The sequence below is a fragment of the Pituophis catenifer genome, unplaced genomic scaffold (genome assembly GCF_029215685.1).
Source record: "Pituophis catenifer annectens isolate HBS135680 unplaced genomic scaffold, rPitCat1.0.hap2 SCAF_2, whole genome shotgun sequence".
Taxonomy (NCBI): Eukaryota; Metazoa; Chordata; class Lepidosauria; order Squamata; family Colubridae; genus Pituophis; species Pituophis catenifer.
This window is the reverse complement of record NW_027256882.1, coordinates 188,584,083-188,605,820: the sequence shown is the minus strand read 5'-3', so window position 1 is coordinate 188,605,820 and position 21,738 is coordinate 188,584,083. Positions and strand designations below refer to the sequence as shown.

The 21,738-nt window shown below is 41.2% G+C and overlaps 1 protein-coding gene across 1 annotated transcript in view; it reads right to left on the bottom strand.

The window, feature by feature from the left end:
• Positions 1–21,738, bottom strand: part of CHD1L (chromodomain helicase DNA binding protein 1 like) — a 91,893-nt gene that overhangs the window by 21,967 nt on the left and 48,188 nt on the right. The window contains exons 14-18 of the mRNA XM_070938354.1: positions 20,559–20,712; positions 13,022–13,184; positions 6,786–6,931; positions 6,074–6,237; positions 4,028–4,230 (exon numbers count right to left, since the gene is read on the bottom strand). Coding sequence (XP_070794455.1) covers positions 4,028–4,230; positions 6,074–6,237; positions 6,786–6,931; positions 13,022–13,184; positions 20,559–20,712 — 830 coding nt within the window. The remainder of the gene's footprint in view (positions 1–4,027; positions 4,231–6,073; positions 6,238–6,785; positions 6,932–13,021; positions 13,185–20,558; positions 20,713–21,738) is intronic.

The window sequence follows — 21,738 nt, the reverse complement described above, 5'->3', positions numbered from 1 at the left end:
GAGCGCCTTCCTTTCCTCAGATTTGACCTTGTCCTCACTAGTGCCTCGTGTCGTTCCTGATTGTGTGAGGGGGAAATTCGGAAAGTTTCTGCTGAGCAGCCAGGCAAATGCCGCAGTTTGGGTTTGTCCGGGATTCCTGCGGGGTTGGAGCGGAGCTTCGGTGAGGAGGAGATGCTTTCCCAGCAAAAGCAGCAGGGGAGAGAAAACAGGTCACCAGAGAACATGTGGAGCAGCTTCACGTGCTCTCTGGGTCAGTGGCTGCTTCTCTCCACCACTGCGCTTGCTGGGAGAGTGAGAGCATCTTTTGCAGCACAGCGAAATTTAGCTTTGGGTCCGACTTCACCCACTTCGTGAAAGTGCTGCGGGCGGCAGAAAGGAGCACCCAGCACCTGTTTCTCTCTACTGCCCACAGCGTTTTCTGGATGGGAGTGGGATTTACAGGAGGACCCAAAGCGGCAACTCCTGGTTGCTAAAGTAAATTTCACTGTGTGCTTCCCAGGGCCCCAAGGGCCGCTCTCTTGGAGCGCTGCTAGCATCGCTCTGGAGTTCTCCTTCCATCACCGCTGCCATATCACTTTGGAGCTCGCCTTGGGGATGGATCAGTAAGTTCTTGCTTTGTTCCCCGGGAAGGCCTCCGTCGTGGAGGGCTGTGTGACCAAAACAAGGGAATTTGCTTAAATTGAGTGTGTGTATGTGTGTATCTTGGGTTGAATAAGCCGGATGCAATGACTGGTTTCATCCAAAGGAGTTTTTTTTTCAGGTGGATCTCACTCTCCTAGCCTTTGAAGGAGAGAGGGAAGGAGGAAGAGAAGGGAAAGTAAGAGAGAGAGAGAGAGAAAAAAAAGAAAGAAAAAAGAAAGAGAGAGGAGAGAAAAGAAAGAAAGAGAAAGAAAGAAAGAAAGAAAGAAAGAGACAAAGAAAGAAAGAAACAAAAAGAGAGAGAGAAAGAGAGAGAGAGAGAGAGAGAGAAAGAAAGAAAGAGGGAGAGAGGGAAGGAGGGAGGGAGAGAGAGAGAAAAAAAGGAGACCACAAATCCTGGCACTAGAAGATGCTTCAGAAGACACTTTGAAACAGCACAGCAATCTAGGGCTGGAAGGGATCTTAGAGGTCATCTAGTCCAACCCCCTGCTCCAGCAGGAGATCCTTACAGAATAACAGAATAGCAGGGTTAGAAGGGACCTTGGAGGCATCTAAGCCAACCCCCTGATCCAGCAGGAAACCTTATATGTCTGGATTATTTTGGTGTCTCTAACAGAGAGGAAAATTGCCAGAAAGGAGAAGGAGTTTACTAGGATAAGGCAGAGGAAGGCCGAGATAGTCCTTGACTTATAACCACAATTGAGCCCAAAATTTTGGTTGCTAAGCAAGAGCGTAGTTAAGTGAGTTTCACCACATTTTACTCAATCCATGACATCTCCTGGCTCTAACAGTCATGTGCAGGCTAGGGAAGAACATCTGAAGGTGTGTGTAATGTTTTAATGTACAGAAGTTATAGTTAAATGTGTGGCAGAAAGTTGACTTGTGTTTGTGTTTTTCCAAATGTAGTAACTGAGGTTGAATGTGTATAGTTTTAGAAGAGCTGTGTGTGTGTGTTTGTGTGTACATACACATAGAATATATATAGTAGATAATGTATCTTTTTGTGTGCCTATACACACTCTATACTATGTAATATATATGTACACATATGGCATATATACATAGGATTAAATGTATTTTGGATGTTCAGTAGTAGTAAATAAATAGACAGGGAAATTGTATCTCGTTGAGGCCTTTGAGGCGAGGAGAGGCCAGGCAAGGCACCCGTTGATGTGAGTGACGTCAAGTTGGCCACGCCCACCTAATCACATGACCACCCAGCCACACCCACTCCAGCCACATGACCACCAAGCCACGTCCACAGAACCGGTAGTAAATTTTTTTTAATCCCATCGCTGCCCCCGGTCTGCGGAAAAACTGTTCCCAACAGAACTGGTCCCTGGTGCCCAAAATGGGGTTTAGGACTTTTCACCTCCTATCCTTGGCCGTGCCTCCTTCTCTGCCAGGCTTCCACCCCAGGGGATTCTCCTCTAGCTTTTCTCCTTGGCTGACACACCCCTGCCCATTTGGCAATCCAGGGTTGGAAGGGACCTGAGGTCATCCAGTCCAACCCCCTGCTCCAGCAGGAGACCTTATATCATCTTAATATAATAAGATGTGCCTCTAACACAGAGGAGAAATTCCCAGAAAAGGGAAGGAGTTTACTAGGCAAGGCTGCCATGCAGAGGAAGGCAGCCTTGATAATCGAGATAGTCCTCGATTTATGACAACAATTGAACCCAAAATTGTGGTTGCTAAGCAAGAGCATTATTAAAGTGAGTTTTGACGCATCTTACTTAATCCATCCTTAACTTATGACCGTCATGGCCAGCCGTCACCGATGTTGTATGTCCGTACCTAAGATTCTGCTCTTTCCCCACCCCAAACCTGATCCTGCAGATGGGCTGCTGTAAAAAAAAAAAAAGTTGGGCACTAGAAAAAGGGACTTATGACTGTTTTTCACACTTAATGACTGTTGCAGCATCCCCATGGCCAGGTGATCCAAATTCAGATGCTTGGCAACTGACTCTTACTTATGACGGTTTCAGTGTCCCAGAGTCACCCGATCCCCTTTTGTGACCTGACCAACTAAGTCCACAGGGAAGCCGGATTCACTTAGCGATTGTGTGACTCACGAGCTGCAACTACTCGCTTAACAACAGTGGCAAGACTGGCCGTAAAGTGGGAGAAAGCTCACTGAACAGCTATCTCCCTTACCAATGGAGATTCGAGGCTCAATGGTGGACACACAGTAAGTCAAGGGGTACCTTTACCCTTCTCTTACCAGTAATCCGGCAGGCCTTTGCTTTAAAATTCTAAATCTGGCCCACAGTGATTGACCTCCACTGTTGGAGGATGGACTGAGTAAGATGTGTCAAAACTCACTTTGCTTAGCAACCAAAATTTTGGTCTCAATTGTTGTCATAAGTCGAGGACTATTTTTGCCTTCTTCTGCATGGCAGCCTTGCCTTGTAAATTCCTTCCCTTTTCTGGGAATTTCTCTGTGTTAGAGGTACATCTAATTATATTAAGATGATATAAGGCTCTCCTGCTGGAGCAGGGTGTTGGACTGGATGACCTCGGAGGTCCCTTCCAACCCTGGATTGCTGTGCTATTTCAAAGCATCCACTGAAGCTGTGTCTAGTGCTAGGGTTTATGGTCCTTCCTTCCTCTCCTTTTCCCCTCCCTCCCTCCCACCTTTCTCTTTCTTTTCTTTCTTGTCTCCCTTCTCTCTCTCCCTTCCTCCTTCCCTCTCTCTTTCTAAGGCTAGGATACCCACCCAAAATAAAAACTCCTTTGGATGAAGCCGGCTTCTGGCTGCCAGCATTGGCAACTAGCCAATTGGCTGGAGGCTAACTGTCCCAGGAGGCGAAAGGTCTGGGACTAACAGTGTGGCGTCGAATGGGCTGTGCCGAAGCATGTGGGACTGAGGGGCCGTGGCGAATGGGTGGGGGCGTGTCAGCCGAGGAGAAAAGCTAAAGGAGAATCTCCAAGGCGGAAACCTGGCGGAGAAGCAGGCGTGGCCAAAGGTAGGAGGCAAAATGTCCCATTCCGCTCTAGATGTATGCAATGTTACAACTCTCAGAATCTCCAGCTAGCCAAATGCCACAATAATATGAATCTAGGAACTAATGTAACACGACTTCTGAAGAAGAGTAGAATAGAGAAAACTGCTGCAGAGAAATGGCTACTGTATAAATTTCACCTTTTACTTCAAGCTAAAATACTATTAAAGAAATTTCCAAATATTTAGACCTTTTTTCCTTTCAGGTAGTTATAGAGGAAAATTATGATAGATTCCACATGCAAATTTCTCTCTCAATAAAGCAAATAATAAATAAAAATATGTTTTTGGATCTATACTTGCAAAAACATTCAATTAATCCACTGAATTAATTAACACAATGCACAAAATATAGGCTTTTAACCTAAAGTTTACTTAACTTACCTACACAGTGAACAATTATGGCATCCTCATCTCCTACTATGGGATGGGTAACATCACCCATAATATACTTTATAGAAGTCTGCTCAGGGTCTGTATATTCTAAATCCAATAGACTTTTTTCCTCTTCTTTGTCTTCTTCTTCACTGCTTTCTTCTGACTCAAGGCAGCAAGACTGATAGTGATTGGCTTCCCACAAGGCTATCCTGAATTAAATGAAAAAAAAAATCCCTTTATTTTGTATAAATAATGCAGTGTTTATTTTAAACTTAAACATCAGCTGAGTTTCAATCCTGCTTCAGCACCATTGAAACAGTAGTATGAAAGCAGCCCATATTCTACAGAGATTCTAGATCAGGGGTTGGCAACCCACGGCTCCAGAGCCACAAGCGGCTGTTTGGGCCCTCTGCTGTGGCTCTTTGGGCCCTCTGCCACGGCTCCCTGTCTCATCACTGGTTGGCCCCGCCCCTTATTTTTTGGGGGGACTTCAGCCCGAAGTGGCAGGAAGCAAAGGCTGCCTTACGCACAAATGTGGCATGAAGGCAGGTACAGGGCAGCTTCGCTCCTGCACTCTCCTTCTCTTCTTGTGAACTCCTGGCCGGCTATGGCTGAGCTGGGAGCGTGCGCACACGTGGGGAGACCCTCCTCAAGTGAGCGCCAAAGCTCAGGAAAGGCATGTGTGGGGCGGGCAGCGGCTCGCTTAAGGAGGGTCTCCCCATGCGTGCGCATGCTCCCAGCTCAGCCACAGCTGGCTAGGGGTTACGAGAGGAGGAGGAGGGTCACCGGAGAGTGCAGGAGTGAAGCGGCCCTGTAGCTGCCTTCATGTCAGGAAGCCTTTGCTTCCTGCTGCTTCAGGCTGGAGTCCAAAAAAGAAATAAGAGGGGCGGGGCCAACCAGTGATGGGACAGGAATGGAAACTCCTCACTTTGAAATGGCAATACAAATCCCCAAGGTAATTAATTACTCCTTATGTTATATAAGAGAGAGAAAGTAAAATATTGCTTTGCCAATTCACATGACTTCCTAATATGCCACTATTACATATCCACATCAGGGATGAAATGCTCCCGGTTCGGACCGGATCAGGCGATTCAGTAGGTTAATAGGTTGTAATAAAATGCTTTAAAAAAGTAAAAAAAAAAAGAAAATTGGCCACGCCCACCGTCACATTACACCCCCACCACCAAGCCACGCCCACAGAACCGGTAGTAACAAATTTTACATTTCACCACTGATCCACATGAACTTTTCAATTGCCTCAACACAGTTAGTTACTCCCTCAGGAAAGACACATGCATGTTCTCTCTCTCTCCCTCCGCGCTCGTCTGAAGAGCTGCTGGGGGTGGACAATGACATGGCAAGGCGATGACCGGAGCATTAGTGCAGGAGAGAAGCAGCGTCCTGTTAAGACCCTCCTTAAGCTAGCAGCCGCCCACCCTGTGTGCGCTTTTGCTGTGCTTTGCTCCCGGCCAGGGAGTTACGAGAGGAGGGGGGAAGGAGGATGGTCGCCTGAAGGGAGGGGAGGGAGAAAGACACACACATATACAGAGAGAGCAAGAGACATAGAGACACACACAGAGTGATACACAGAGAGACACATACAGAGTGATACATGGAGAGCAGGTGAGAGAGGGGAAGAGAGGGAGAGAGAGAGATACAGAAGGAGAGAGACACAGGGAGATAGAGGGAAGATAGGGTGAGGAACAGACACAGAGATACAGAAATGGGGGGAGAGAGGGGAGAGACATAGAGAATGGTTTTGTGGCTGGGTACGTATGGCTGAGTGGGACTGGGTGGCTGGGTGGGAGTGAGCGACATCGAGTTGGCTATGCCCACCCAGGTTTTGTGGCTCCCGGTGTGTTTTTTTTTCTGTAGAAAACGGGTCAAGTGGCTCTTTGAGTGTTTAAGGTTGCCGATCCCTGTTCTAGACCAACAGAGTATAGAGAAATGAATGGCTTCTAGTAACGGTATGCTAATTTTAAAATGCTCTTTCATTGAAGCCCAGAACAGGGTCAACAGCTGAGGGAACAAAGCATGCAAAAAACTTACTTTTTCTGCTGTTCAGTCTCTGCTGCCCTCTGCCTCTTTTCTTCTCTGAGCCTTACCCTCTTTGCTGCTGCTTCCTGCAATTTTTTCTGCTGAACTCCCAGCTCTTCTGGGCTCAGTTTACGCCTTTTTTTACTAGGTCCCATATCAGCGGTCAAAAGAAGAACCTAGAAAAATAATCTATGGGATATAATCTTTTTTATCTCAAATTGCTTTTATATTCCTCTTCATCCAATACCATCAGAGGTTCTTCTGATCAACTCCCAGATACTTTTTCAAAACAACAAGAACACGCCACTGCATTGACCAATATAAGACTTTCCAGATTATTTGGCCTGAAAATTCAACTGAATATTTATAAATTGCTACCCAGTATCTATATTTGTTGAGATTTTAAAATTCTGGTTGACTAGAAATTGATGGATAGAGTATCCATAGAAACTGGAGAATAAATCCAGTCAAACAGGATAAAATTTGGCTTGATCTTTGCTGTAATTTAAAATATACAGATTGATCCATAGCTAGATTTTTTCCCCAGCATGACTCTTTTTTCAGTTGTCTGCTTGGTTATATACGGTAATCTAAAGGGCATACTATGGAAGTTGACAGTAAAAATTATATTTCCTTCCTACTTCCTGTTATGTTTGTATATAAACTTCAAATAAGCTTTTTCTGGTACACTAATTAAAGTATCAAAATGTCACATTATTCTTACGTTTTCTTTATTTCGGAGAATTCTTCCTCCTTGACTGAGGTCTTTAAGGAGAGCTTTCTGATGTTCTAGCAAATGATCATATGCCTTCTTGTCCCCTTGGCTAGTTTCCTTGGAGTAGTCTTTGCCCTCAAATATGTACATATGGCCTTAAAAACAAAATGAACCATCACATATGACATACATTTTAACTTTAAGATTAGCTCCAGCATTCTAATACTTCTTACAGTGACCCTCTTCTGAGAAACTATCCCTTCATGATCTTAGCATCCTATGGAGAAAAAAAATACTGCTGGACTTTAATTCACTATCTATATTAAACAGGAAATCTGTACCATCACCAACCTGAAAATAATAATAATAATAAAAATTTAATGAGAGACATATGTAAAAAAGAAATTTATTCTTCAATGTCCTATATTAACTCTTTTCTAATCAGCTTTTTTATTTTTGAGACAAAGAAATGTACTGTAAGAAATTCATGAGCGATTCTAATTCTATGAGTGATCTAATTCTATGGTATTCAATGGTATTAGATTGGAGGATCTATTTTCTACAATATTATTTTGCTGTTTCATGCTCAAGCCAAGTTATTTTAAAATGTTTTGCCATTTAAGAATTCCCCAGTTATTGATAAATGTCCTTATCTATCCAATCAAATTTTGATATACTTTACTTGAATAAATCCATAAATCAGAAGAAAATTTATTTATTTTATTTTATTAGTCATATTTCTATGCCGCCCACTCTCCGAGGACTCTGGGCGGCTTACACCAAAGACAGTATACTAAATAGCATATTGCCCCCAACAATCTGGGTCCTCATTTTACCCACCTCGGAAGGATGGAAGGCTGAGTCAACCTTGAGCCGGTGAGATTTGATCCACTGATCTGCTGAACTAGCAGTCAGCTGAAGTAGCTGTAGTACTACACTCTAACCACTGCGTCACCTCGGCTCATTAATTTAGATACATAAATGGTAAAAATTCAATAAAAATACTTCCTTCCAATTTTATTTCTATACTCAGTGCATCCAGTTATCTTCTAGTTGTACAGTAGGTGTGATGGGGCAACTTACATATTTTTTTTGTTTCTGTATCTGCTCTTTTTGTAGGGTGGAAGGGGAGAAAGAAGCTGTTGTATTATAGGGTATTTTTTTAAAGATAAGACTACATTGGAACCGCCAGTTCACTTCAAATACAAGCAAAAAATTAAGTTGCAAAAAACATTTAATTAGGGCTCCTGAAGGGCTCAATTCCAAGTATTATTTCTTTTAGCATCCCCTCTTTCTATGAGTTAATGGCAGTGTACACAGTATTTCCACTTCCAATTTTCTTCAGTATAATCACATGTAGTATGATGGGCTGGCCACAAATCCATCAACCAGCCATGGCTAAGGGTCAGATCAGGTCTCCTTGCTCCCAGATCAACACTTTAACCACTATACTACACTTCTTCTATATACTGTACATCAAATGTTAGAAACTCCATGGATTTAATCCACTATGCTAAGCTATAATATTGCTTGCTATATTTAAGCGATGTGCAAACCCCACTAGTATTATTTATAAAAAGCAGAATTTCTTATAAACAGTTTTAAAGTCAGGAGTAGCATTTAGTCTTAAACTGGCATGAGAAGTGCCATACTCTGAAAACTAGATCTTGTAAAGGTATTTACTAAGATTGATTTAAACAAATATGTTTCCTCTCCATGTACTTAATGATAGCCTCCTTCTATTTCATAAAAAATACTTAGCATCAATGTCAGCAGCAGCTTTGATAGCCTCACCCAAGGCATTCAGAGGCTGTGTATAATTCAGAGGTCTCAGGCTCCATGTAGTTAGCTTGGTCTAGTAGTTAAGGCATCAGGCTAGAAAGGAGACCGGGACTGTATGTCCCACCTTCACCATGAAAGCCAATTGGGTGACTTTGGGCCAAATCATTCTCTCTCAACTCAGCCCACCTCATAGGATTGTCATTAGGGAGAAAATAGAGGAGGGAGGTGTGTTGGATATGTTCACCACCTTGAGTTATTGGTAAAATAATAAAAGCGAGAAACAAACAAATAATGAGTAAAGCAGACCATCACAGTTTATTCAGCAAAATGAGAGAGATGGCATGCAGCGAAGAGGGGGTTGAGAGGTTTTTTATTTAAATTTTTAAAGAAAATTTTAAGGGGACCCGGGAGGAAGGGAGGGGGTTGTAAAAGTGGACCTGGGGGGGGGGTCCAGATAGCTACTGAGTGGGGTGATAGGTTGATTGGCTGCAGCAGAGGGGTCAGGAAAGAAAATTTATCCGGGGAGCAGGGGGATAACAAGAAGGGCAATGCAATTGTAATAATGAGTGGGAGGGGCAGGTATGACGGGCGCAGGGGACCATATCATGTGTCGGGGGTGTGCATACGCTGTTTACGAGCAATTGCGCACTCCGGCCCCCAATGCGCGACTCGTGGCCTGGGTTGTGCAGAGTCTCAGGCCCAGGGTCCACGGCTGATGTTGTGTAATGCCAGGTCGGTTGTTAATAAAGCCCCCCTCATCTGTGATCTTATATTGGAGGGGGGTGCGGACCTGGCAGGTATTACAGAGACCTGATTGGGCCAAGAGGGGGGAGGTCCCCCTCGTTGAAATGTGCCCACCAAGTTTCCGTACATTTCATCAGCCAAGGGCCCAGGGGAGGGGTGGGGGAGTGGCGGTGATTATTAGGGAGAGTCTTTGTCCGAGGGAGACCACTGTTCCTCAGATAGCTGGATGTGAGTCCCTCTTTGTGAAGTGGGGCCGTGGGGTGCAGATGGGTTTGCTGACTGCGTACCTGGCTCCCTGCCACATGGCAGCAACCCTACCCGAGCTACTCGACGTCATCGCCAGGGTGGCGGTGGATACCCGATTTATTGTCATGGGGGATTTCAACCTTCCATCCGCGGGTGAGGCGTCAGAGGTGGTTCGGGAGTTCATGGCTTCCATGACGGCCATGGACCTGACCCAGTTAGTTCAAGGCCCCACTCACATAGGGGGACACACTCTGGACTTGATTTTCATCTCTGGTCAGTGGTTGAATGATCTTGGTAGAGGGGACTTAGATATTAAACCCTTGTCATGGACAGATCATTCGCTCCTTCACTTGGACTTTCCTATCGCTTCCCCCTGCCGCAGGGAGACGGAACCGACCAAATGGTTCCGTCCCAGGCGCCTGATGGATCCCAAAAGGTTCCTGACGGAGCTTGGGCCCTTTCCTGAGACTCTGACACACGACTTGATTGAAGAGCTGGTGGCTGCCTGGGAGAGTGCGGCCGCCGGAGCTTTGGATCGTGTCGTGCCTTTGCGGCCTCTGACCCGATGCCGATCTCAATTGGCTCCTTGGTTCTCTGAGGAGCTGAGAGAGATGACGCGTCGGAAAAGACGCCTAGAGAGCATTTGGAGGACTAGTCATTCTGATTCCGACCGGACACAGGTGAGGTCTTATATCAAGACCTACCTAGTGGCGATAAAAGCAGCGAAATCTAACCATTTTTCCGCTCTTATCGCATCTGCAGAGAACCGCCCAGCCATCCTGTTTAGGGTGACCTACTCCCTTCTTCAGGGGGGAGTGCGGGAAGATCCCTTGCAGGGTTGTGCTGAGGATTTTGTGCAATTCCTGCACGATAAAGTCGCTCGGATTCAGGAAGGCTTGGACTCCGACTGGGTGAGTCCGGGGGAGGAGACGAGGGTAGGTCTTGAGAATATTACCTGGGAGGAGTTTGATCCTGTGGCTCCCGAGGATGTGGAAAGGGTTCTGGGTAGGATTAGTGCCGCCACATGTTTATTGGACCCGTGTCCCTCCTGGTTGGTACTGGCCTCCCGAGAGGTTACACGAGGCTGGCTCCAGGAGATTGTAACTGCTTCTCTGAGTGAGGGTGCCTTTCCTGCCGCTTTGAAAGAGGCGGTGGTGAGGCCCCTCCTCAAGAAGCCTTCCCTGGACCCGGCTGAATTAGCTAACTACCGTCCGGTCTCCAACCTTCGTTTTGTGATGAAGGTTGTTGAGAGTGTGGTGGCACGACAACTGCCCAGGTACCTGGATGAAGCTATCTATCTATCTAGACCCGTACCAGTCGGGCTTCAGGCAGGGGCACAGCACAGAAACGGCATTGGTCACGTTGGTGGATGATCTCTGGAGGGCTCGGGACAGGGGTTGCTCCTCTGTCCTAGTCCTATTAGATCTCTCAGCGGCTTTTGATACCATCGACCATGGTATCATGCTGATCTGTCCCCGTCCCCACACACACACACACACAGCCAGTCGAGGGTTAAGGAAACACTTTGGAACGCACCCAGTTCTTATCTCCGACTTGGCAGCGATAGACACACCGTCTGCCAAGTTACTTTATTTTCACAAACAGACAGATAAGATACGAACGTTCAAGAAAGTCCAAACAGAAATAATATTCCTCCCAGCAGTTCCGGACGAGGCTTTAGTGACTGTCCAAGGTTTTGCTTTGTTCGTCACAAAAGATCCTTGACTACCACTCTCTATTATATAGTCTCTGGGGTGTGGTCTCTGGGGTGTGGTCCAGTGACTCAGTTCTAATCCCTAGCACGCCTCCCAAGCTGCTGCAAACGTTTATCACGCCTTCGGAGGCGTGCGTCCAGGAATGATGTGTCATTATCACTTTGACTCGAATCAGCTGTCTCCTCTCCCTCGGCCGGCACTTGAGACAATGCCAGAGGGGAGGGGCCTGGAGAGGGAGGCCTGGCTGACTCCTCTTCCTCATGCTCGGAGCTTTCTTCCTCCGATGGGACAGGCTCAGAGGGCGGGGCCACAACACATGCTGCAGCGGTTGAGAGGGTTAGGAATAGGGGGCACCGTTCTGCGGTGGTTCTCCTCCTTCCTCTCCGACCGCTCGCAGTTCGTGTTGGCAGGGGGGCAGAGGTCGACCTCGAGGCGTCTCGCATGGGGAGTGCCACAAGGGTCGGTCCTCTCGCCTCTTCTGTTCAACATTTATGTGAAGCCGCTGGGTGAGATCATCCGTGGTTTTGGGGTGAAGTGTCATCTGTACGCTGATGATACTCAGCTGTACATCTCCACCCCAGACCACCCCAACGATGCCCTTAATGTGATGTCTCGCTGCCTGGAGGCCGTGTGGGTCTGGATGGGGAGGAACAGGCTCAGACTCAACCCGTCCAAGACCGAGTGCCTGTGGCTGCCGGCGTCCCGATATAGTCAGCAGGTGCCATCGCTGACTATTGGGGGTGAATCTTTACCCCCCACAGAGAGGGCTCGCAATCTGGGTGTCCTCCTGGACGCACGGCTGTCTTTAGAAGAGCATATGACAGCCGGGGCCAGGGGGGCCTTTTATCAGGTTCGTCTGATCTGCCAGTTGCAGCCCTTTCTGGACTGGGACGCCTTGCACACGGTCACTCATGCCCTTGTCACCTCCCGGCTGGGCTATTGTAATGCTCTCTACATGGGGCTCCCCTTGAAGAGCACTCGGAGGCTCCAACTGGTCCAGAATGCAGCCGCGCGGATGGTTATGGGCACAACTCGTTGTGCCCGCGTGACACCCCTCCTGCGCGAGCTGCACTGGCTCCCAGTCGTCTTCCGGGTGCGATTCAAGGTGCTGGTTACCACCTTTAAAGCGCTCCATGGCATAACTTCGAGACCGTCTTCTGCCACCAATAGCCTCCCACCGACCAGTCCGCTCCCACAGAGAGGGTCTCCTCAGGGTACCATCAGCCAAGTTATGTCGGCTGGCGACACCCAGGGGGAGGGCCTTCTCTGTGGGAGCCCCAGCCCTGTGGAATGAACTGCCCCCGGAAATATGTAAGATCTCCGACCTCCGGGTGTTTCGCTGCGCACTGAAGACCCTGTTGTTCCGCCAGGCCGGGCTATCAACATAATAATTTTAAATTGGGGTTTTAAACTGGCCAAATCTATTTAATAATTTTAATTTTTAATCATTGTTGTGTCTTGTGTTTTTAAATTGGCTGTACACCACCCTGAGTCCTTCGGGAGAAGGGCGGTATAGAAATAAAATTATTATTATTATTATTATTATTATTATTATTATTATTATTATTATTATTATTATTATTACATAATACCAACTATGGTTTAGCATAATGTGCATGTTCAAAAGAAACTTTGGCAAAGAGAATACAAAAATATGGACAGCTTATACATAAGTAATGTTAATGTTCAAAAATAAATTTGAATGTCAAGTGAGGAGTCTGATTTCTATTGTATTTTATGTTAGATTCATCAACTTACTTTCCAAAGTATCTTCTTCATTTATTTCTGTGATTGATTGCACTGGATCCATTGACCATATTCCTCCCTTTGTCTCTCCAAGAATAGTTTTCAAGTCTATATCACAGACAGTACTCCCTTCTGATGACAATTTGTCCAAACCATACTTCAGGTTTTCATTTAGCTTTTTTTAAAAAAGAAAATATAGTGGCATTTAAAAGATCTTACTCTTATTTCCCTATTTTTTTTAGAAAGTTGATCTAGACCAGTGTTTCTTAAAGTGTGGCCTGAGGACCCCTAGGGATCTCCTAAGATCCCCTCAGTAGTTCATGAAATTATTTGCCAGTTTATGTTGACAAATAATACATTAAGACCCTTTCAAACAATTTTGAGAAATGGTAGTGGCAGCAGTACATCAATTTTAATTTTTAATATGGTAAATATTAATAAATATAACCCATACAAAATCTATTTTGCAGTCCTCTATAATTCCATAAAAGTAGAAAGGGGTCCTGAGAGAAAAAAAGTTTAAGAAACACTGTTATAGAGTAAATCAAAGCATTCCTTATTATATTACTATACTGTAATATACTGTGGGACATCACATTTATTTAACAACATACTGGAATATAAATATAAATATGCTGGTAAAAACACTTAGGAAGAAAGGACATGTCAGGATGAAGATGATTTGTCCCTATAGCAAATTAAATAAGGATTCTGCCAACAGGATGGAAAATTCACTTGCTTGTGATGCAGAGAAAATGATAATCAAGAATGGCAATTTTAGATTAAGAAATGGAAGGTTATAGAGACAATTTCTTATCAAAGATCAAGCTTAGAATATGATGAATAATTATTCTATATAGGCACATTTTGCACAGGAATTAGAAAAAAGAACCTTTACAGGAAATTAAGCAACTTTAAATCACTATTAGATTTAGAAATAAGAGAGTTTGTGATGCGTACCAAAGATAACCAAATGTTGTATACTTCATGCACAGAATTTTGATACTTTATAGAATTAAAAAAAAAAAATACAGAAACACCATTTATTTTTATTTTTTTAAAAAAAATAGAATATTTTTTTAATATTTAATTGAATATTTTACATTTTTAAAACCAAAAACATAATAGAAAAAGAAAAAAAAGAAAAAAAAAGAAAACATACATATACACCAAATCATAAATAACATTATATAATATTTTACAACTTTCTGCATCGACAATTATCTTTACTTTAAAATTCAATCTTCCTAATTATTCTCTTATTCTTGTGTAACCATATTGAGCATTCTTATAAGCAAAATTGTTTATATATACTTACATCCTGTAAGTATATATATATATACTTACATCCTGTTTATTAACATAGTCAGTTTCTTATCCTTACCAGTATTCAATACTCTTAGATTCCAATTAATCAAATTTCAATTTACATTCTTATTTCTTGTTTTGATTTCTATTTTCTAGCCACATATAGAATCTGTTCCATACTTTACAGTAGTCCGAATCATCTCTTTCTTTAATCTCCATTGTCATTTTATCCATTTCAGCACATTCGAGGATCTTTTTAATTACTATTTCTTCAGGTGGTGTATTAATCTGTTTCCACATTTGCGCCAGAGCAATTCTGGCTGCCATTAATATATGTAATGTTATGTAGTACAGACTTTTCTCCATTTTCTTATCAATCATTCCTAGAAGAAACAACTCTGGTTTGAAATCAATCTTTTGGAGTGTAATCTCTTGTAACCACCTTCTGATTTTATACCAAATTTTTTTAACACTGGGGCACATGCACCACGTTACTAACTAATTGGAATGTTCCTAATTTATGGCCACATCTCCAACATTTAGTTGATAGGTTGGGGTGCATTTTTGCCAATCTCGCTGGTCTAAATGCCATCTATAAAACATTTTATGGATGTTTTCTTTATATGTTAGTGCTATAGTCAATTTATAATTCCCCCCCCAATTTTTCCCATTTTTTCAATTCTATAGTGTGTCCAAAATTCCTAGCCCAACTTATCGTTTCTTTCACTGTTCTTTCTTCCAATTTGTATTTTAATAGGTAATTATAAATATTTGTAATCATTTTTCTCCCCAATCCTAATAATATTTTATCTAGTTCCAGTTGTTCCCTGTCTATGCCAAATTGTTCCGTATCTTTTTTAAATCTAGTTTTGATTTGTAAATATGGCTACCATTCCAGATTTAATCCTTGTTTTTTCAGGTTTTATACTGATTTTAGTTCTCCTTTTTTGTCTAATAATTCTATATATCTCACCATTTTGTCTAAATCTGTGATATTTGAATGTATCATTGCTTCCATTGTAGACAACCAAATTGGGACCTTCATATAGTGATTCTTTTTAATCTTTTCCCAAACTTTCAGTAGGGCATCTCTTAACATGTGTCTTTGAAAGTAGGTATGTGATTTATTGTTCCCAACCCAGAGAAAGCCATGCCAACCAAGTTGGAGGTCATGGCCTTCTATCATTAGTATTCATTTATTTTTAAGTTGTACCCAATCTTTAAGCCATGTTAGGGATGCCGCTTGGTAATAAAGTTCCCATTCTGGTAAATCGAAACCTCCTTTTTTCCTGCTATCTTGCAGTAATTTGAATTTGATACGCGTTTTTTTCCTTGACCATATAAATTTTGATGTCATTTTATTTAATTGTTCAAAGAATTTTTTCCTTAATTTTATTGGTACCATTTGAAATAGATAAAGTAACTTGGGTAATATGTTCATTTTGCTTGTCGAAATTCTGCCAATTAATGATATTGGTAATTTAGTCCAATTGTCCAAATCTTTTTGTATTTGTAATAAAAGTGTATCATAATTATCCCTCTTTATTGTGGTACATTTTTTCCAAATTCCTAAATATTTAATTTTCTTTGTTCTAGAAATTCCCAGCTTCTCCTCTAGTTCTTCTCTCTGTCTGTTGGTTAAATTCTTATCCAATTTTTTGGTTTTGTCTTTATTCATTTTAAATCCTGCTACCATGCCAAATTGGTTTATATCTTGTAATAAACTAGGTCCAATACCAAACCGTCTGCGAATGCTTGGACCTTATATTCTTGTGATTTAATTTTTAATCCATTTATTTCTGAATTATCTCTAATTTGTGACATTAATGTCTCCACAGACAGAATGAATAACAGATGTGATAGGGGGCAACCTTGTCTTACTCCTTAAGCTATCTCAAAGCTTTCTGTTTGCTCCCCATTTATTATTATTCTTGCCCTCTGTGTAGTGAATATGGCTCTAATCATTTCTGTAATTTTTTCTCCAAAATTCATTATTAATTGGTTTATCATAAAGTCCCAATTTAAGTTGTCAAAAGCTTTTTGTGCATCCAAAAATATCACAGTTACCTGTTTTCCAGGGTGAGCTTCATAGAATTCTAAAGCATTGATGATAATTCGTATGTTATTTTTTATATGTCTGTTGGGTAGGAATCCATTTTGATCCGAATGTATAATTTTGTTTAATATAATCTTGATTCTATCTGCTATTATAGCCATAAATATTTTATAGTCAGCATTTAGCAAAGAGATCGGCCTATAATTCTAAATATTCTGTTGTTCGTTATTGTTTTTGGGGATGAGAGCTTCCGTCCAGGATTCTGGTATCTTGGCCTTTTCCAGTACTTCATTATATGTTTCTAATAACAATTGTTCTAATGGTTCTTGAAATTTTTTATAAAATTCAGCAGGGATTCCATCCGGGCCTGGAGTCTTTATTATTTTTTTGCTTTTGAATTGCTCTTTGTAACTCCAGTTTCGTTATTTTCTCATTTAATACTTCTTTGAAGAATCCTTTTTTGGAGCCTTTTTGGAGCTTTGAATATCTTTCCCTTCAATTTTTTCTTGACTGTATAATGTTTGGAAATAATTTACTGCTATGCTTTTCTTTTTTTCTTTCTGGAAGTACATCATCCCGTCCTCATTCTCTAATTGTTTTATTAATTTCTTCTCCTTTTCTTTAATTTATGGGCCAACCATCTTCCAGGCTTATTGGCATTTTCAAAATAATTTTGTTTAACTGCTCTAATTTTTCCTTCTGCTTGGGTTATTAGTTGTAATTTATGTTTAATTAATTCTTTTTCTACTTTGATTTCTTGATTTTGGGGTTCTTTCTGTGATTTAGATTCTAATTTTGCCACTTTTCCTTGGAGTTCTGTAAAATATTTCTTTTTAATTCTGTTTTTCCTTATTATATATGCTATCAATAGACCTCTTACATAGGCTTTCATTGTATCCCATAAATTTTGCATGGTAGTTTGTTCATTCCAATTTTCTTTTAGAAAAGGGCCTAATTCTTTTTCTATATGTTGAATAAAATTCTTTTCTTTCACTATCCTTTGGTTCATGGTCCATCTTCCTTTCCTCCTGACTTCTCCTTTCCATCTGGGTTGTGGTCTGCCCAGGTATTAGTTGCAATTTCTATTTCTGCAATGTCTTTCCTTGTTTCTAGGTCCATCCACGCCATGTCTATTCTAGACCATGAATTTTGGGGGTTAGAGAAGAAAGTATATTGCTTTTTGGGGGGATTAATTTCTCTCCATGTATCTTTTAAGTTAAATTCCTGGGCCAATTCAAAGAACGTAGTTGGTAATATTTTCCTTTCATGGTTTTTATTTTTTCCGGTTTTATAATCTTTTTTGGGATCTACCACTGCATTGAAGTCACTTAATATGCACAGGTTATCCGCCTCTGATTCTATTAATTTTTTATGTAATTTATTATAGTACTTTCTCTGATGTGTATTAGGTGCATAAATAACTAGAATTAATATTCTTTTTTGTTTTATTGAAACTTCAATCATTAGTGTGCTTCCCTCATTATCTGCATAAATTTGTTTGGGGTTTATAATTTATATAAACTGCTATCCCTCTTTTCTTAGATTCTGCCAATGCTACAAATAATTTTCCTAATTTGGGGATTTCTATATAGCCACTCTTTCCTTTTGGGATATGCACTTCTTGTAAGCATACTATTTCCATATTCAGTTTTTGAAGTTTAGTAATTATTTGTCTTCATTTTATCGGTGCATTCAATCCACTTATGTTAATTGATATTAAATTCATCTCCTCCTCCATTAAATTTCTTATTTGTCCTTCTTGTTTCCTTTTTTAGTTTTACTTCTCTTTGCTGTCTTGTTCTTACCTCTTCTCTGTCTTGACTTTCCATATCTAACTGCTCTCTTGATTCTCGGGCTGGTTCATTTTCTTCTATCTGTTGTTCTTCTTGACTCTTTGTTTCTAACTCCTCTCTACTGTCTAATTTTTCCCCAAAACATTGCTCAAAAAATTCCTGGGCCTTTTCTACCGTATCCACTCTTATTTTTTTATCTTCCGAGATTATCAGCATACCTTCTGGTATTAACCAGCAGAACATTATTCTATGTTTAATCAGTTTAGAAGAGATAAATTGATAATTCCTACGTTGATCACAGATTCTTTTTGGTAATTGTTTAAGTATTATAATTTCTTTTCCTTTATAAGTCAATTGGTCTTCTCTTGTCTTTCTGTAAATTTCATCATATACTGATTTCTTTGTGAACCTAACATGAATTTCACGTGGTAGTCTGTGTCGTTTCGCGTAAGTTGTGTATACTCGATATACTTTGTTAATACTGTTCCGTAGTTCCTGTTTATCCATATTCAGAGGCTCTGCTAGCAATTCCACCATGAGTTTATAGAGATCCTCCTCTTTATTCTCTACTATGTTTTGAAATCTTAGTTAGTGGGAGGATCTCTTTAACTCAAGATGTATTACTGTCTCTTCCAACTCCTTATTCGCCGCTATCAATCTCTCCACAGCTTCCAATTTCTTTTCAGTTCTTTCTGCTCTTGCCTCTACTACTTTTATTTTTTGTTCATTATCTGCTATTGATTCCTGAATCTTTTCCATTCTGTCATCTAATTTCTTTATGTCTCCCTTCACCTCGCACATTTCCCCTTTCATTTTTTCATGATTATTATTAATAGATTCCTGCATTTTCATCATGACCTCTTGAATCATGTTCAGTGAGGTTTGCATGTTTCGTACAGTTGATGCTGATCCTAATTTTTCAGTGGTTGGCATATCTGTTATTAATTTCTGACCTGCAGGTGAGGCCGTCATGGAAATTATCTTTTTTACTGTTTTTTTGACAGCAGTTGTATTTTAATTTTTTGAAGGAGACTATTCCAAAACACTTTATATATCTAATTTACTATTCCAGTCTATGTCTATATCTCTTTCTATCTCTAGTCTTTCTTCTTAAGCTTATTAAATACAAATACAATTACAACATAATTTATCACTTTAATCCAACTAATTGTATCAATCTATTTTCTACATCCAATCAATTATATAAAGCACCATTCTGTATTTACTATTTATATTCAATATTTACTTAATCAGTAATCTCAGTCCACAATTATTTTCAAATCTATAATAGTAAGAGAAAAATAGATGTATTTCCTATTATTAGAGTATTTAAATTATTTAACAATAGCTATAAAGAAAAAAGATGAGACCAATAAGTAATAAAAAAGAAAGGGAAACCACAAAAAGGTAACCGAATGTATAACTATGCTTAGTATTATTTATATTAAATCTTAAATATCAAGTTCCAAGATTATATTAAGTATTAAATCTGAAGTTTCATATAGATCTCACAGGGGTAGGTTAAAAATCCATTACCAATCCATATGCATGATTTGTTTGATGTCTCCAGTCCATAAATCTTCCTCCAAAGTACCAATATTCTTTCTTTCTCAGTCTCAGTTCCTTCCCCCCCTCCTATATCCCGTTCTCCAAGCTTGAAAATGGCAGCTTCCTCTGATTTGCCCAGTCACTGTCCCTTTGCTGCACTTCCTCCATCTCTATCTCCAAAAGTAATTATTTTCTTCTTTCTCTGATCCGTTCACCACCTCCGCACACCTTTAACACTTTCTCAGTCTCAGTTACAACTTTCTATTTGATTTTCTCAACAATTCAATCCCTCTCACCACCGCTCGTAAAAGCACTTTCACTCTCTATTTGTCTTCCTTCTGTTCCTACCACTAAGGCACTGCTTTTTGCTCTTTGGAGACTCACTTTATTCCTTGTCTGCAACCTCCACAATTTCACTGAGATAGTTTGGATATTTCACCACTTATAAAACTCCTTTCGCCAATGCTTCTTGTTGCTTCTCACTGTTTTGCTTCCTCATTATACATTCGGGCTGTCACGTCTCTGGACCTGGCTCTGACAGCTGGTCTCTTTCACGCTGGATTTGGGGGGTTCCACCCTCCGTGGTGGGAGATCGCCTTTCTCCTCACCACCTCTGACCTATCCCCTTTCAATCGCTGTCCTCTCCAAGGTTCAGCTTTGCCATTACTGGCTTCTAAACGTGAAAAATCGGACAAGAGAAGCGGAGCCTCCGATTCCCTGCACCACACCAGCGTGACGGTAACCCTGGAAATCTCAGAAACACCATTTAATCTCTAGGATTACCCATCTGTATTTCCTCTGCTGTTCTCTGAAATTTGTGAAGGTGCTTTTTGGCATCTCTTACCTGAACATCTGATATATCCCGAGTTTTGTGTGCTCCAAGTGCAAACTGCCCCCCTTCAATAACAGTATTAGTTAATTGGAGTTTTGATATTGCTCGTCGGTAGATAATTTCTTCTACAGTGTCTCTCCCAATCAAGCGGATGATTTTCACTGGTCTTTAAAAAAGTACAATAAGATTTATATTAATATAATAATTTGTAATCGTGTATTGCAGCAGGTTATGGCAAATATCTCTCAAGTCTCATTGCTTCAGGATTTTTAGTTTTGCTTCCACAATAATGGAGGCAACAGGTTTCCAAAACAGAGATGGGACTCTGTGGCCCTCCAGTTATTTTTGCACTCCAACGTCAGTTACATTGAAGCATTTTGGACAGTAAGAGGACAAACTATGTATTTATGTAAATTGTAAAATACAGTTTCCAAAGGTGCTTTTTTCAAGAGGCAACTGGACTTTATTTTTCTTTGAAGACATTTTGCTTCTCATCCAAGAAGCTTCTTCAACTTTGACTGGATGGTGGAGAATGGAAGGATTTATACTCCTTGCAGACAGCTGGTAATTTGCATTATTTTGCGAGTTGTTGAGGCCACCTATGGGTTTATCTTCAAAAGAGTGGCCTTTGTCTTTTAAATGTAGATGGATTTTTGAATCTTGTCCTGATGTGTTTATTCTCCTATGTTTTCCTCACAGACACAGAATCAGCCATCAGGAACAATAAACTGGCAGAACCAGAGGCAGAACAATTAAAAGTGAAGGTATCTGCAGCCCTTGCCAGTGCCAAAACACCCCCTTCCAACCTCACAATTCAAGAAAGGAGAGCAGTGACATCTTTGGGAAGAGACCCAAATATCACCATCCTGCCAGCTGATAAAGAAAGACGCACAGTCATCCTGAACACAGATGGCTACAAGGCCAAGGAGAAGGTTCTTCTGCAGGACACTGCTATATATGAGACAGCAGTTACAAGAAAAAGGTCATTGATTTCTTGCAACACCTACTGAAGGACAATGTCATCGACAATATTATATCTGCATTTCAAAGACAAAGGCCACTCTTTTGAAGATAGAAAAGTCCACATTTTGGACAGAGAGGACCGCTGGTTTGAAAGAGGGTCAAAGAGGCCATCTGTGTCAAAATTGAACAGTCTTCTCTTAACAAAGGGGGAGGGATACGACATCATCTA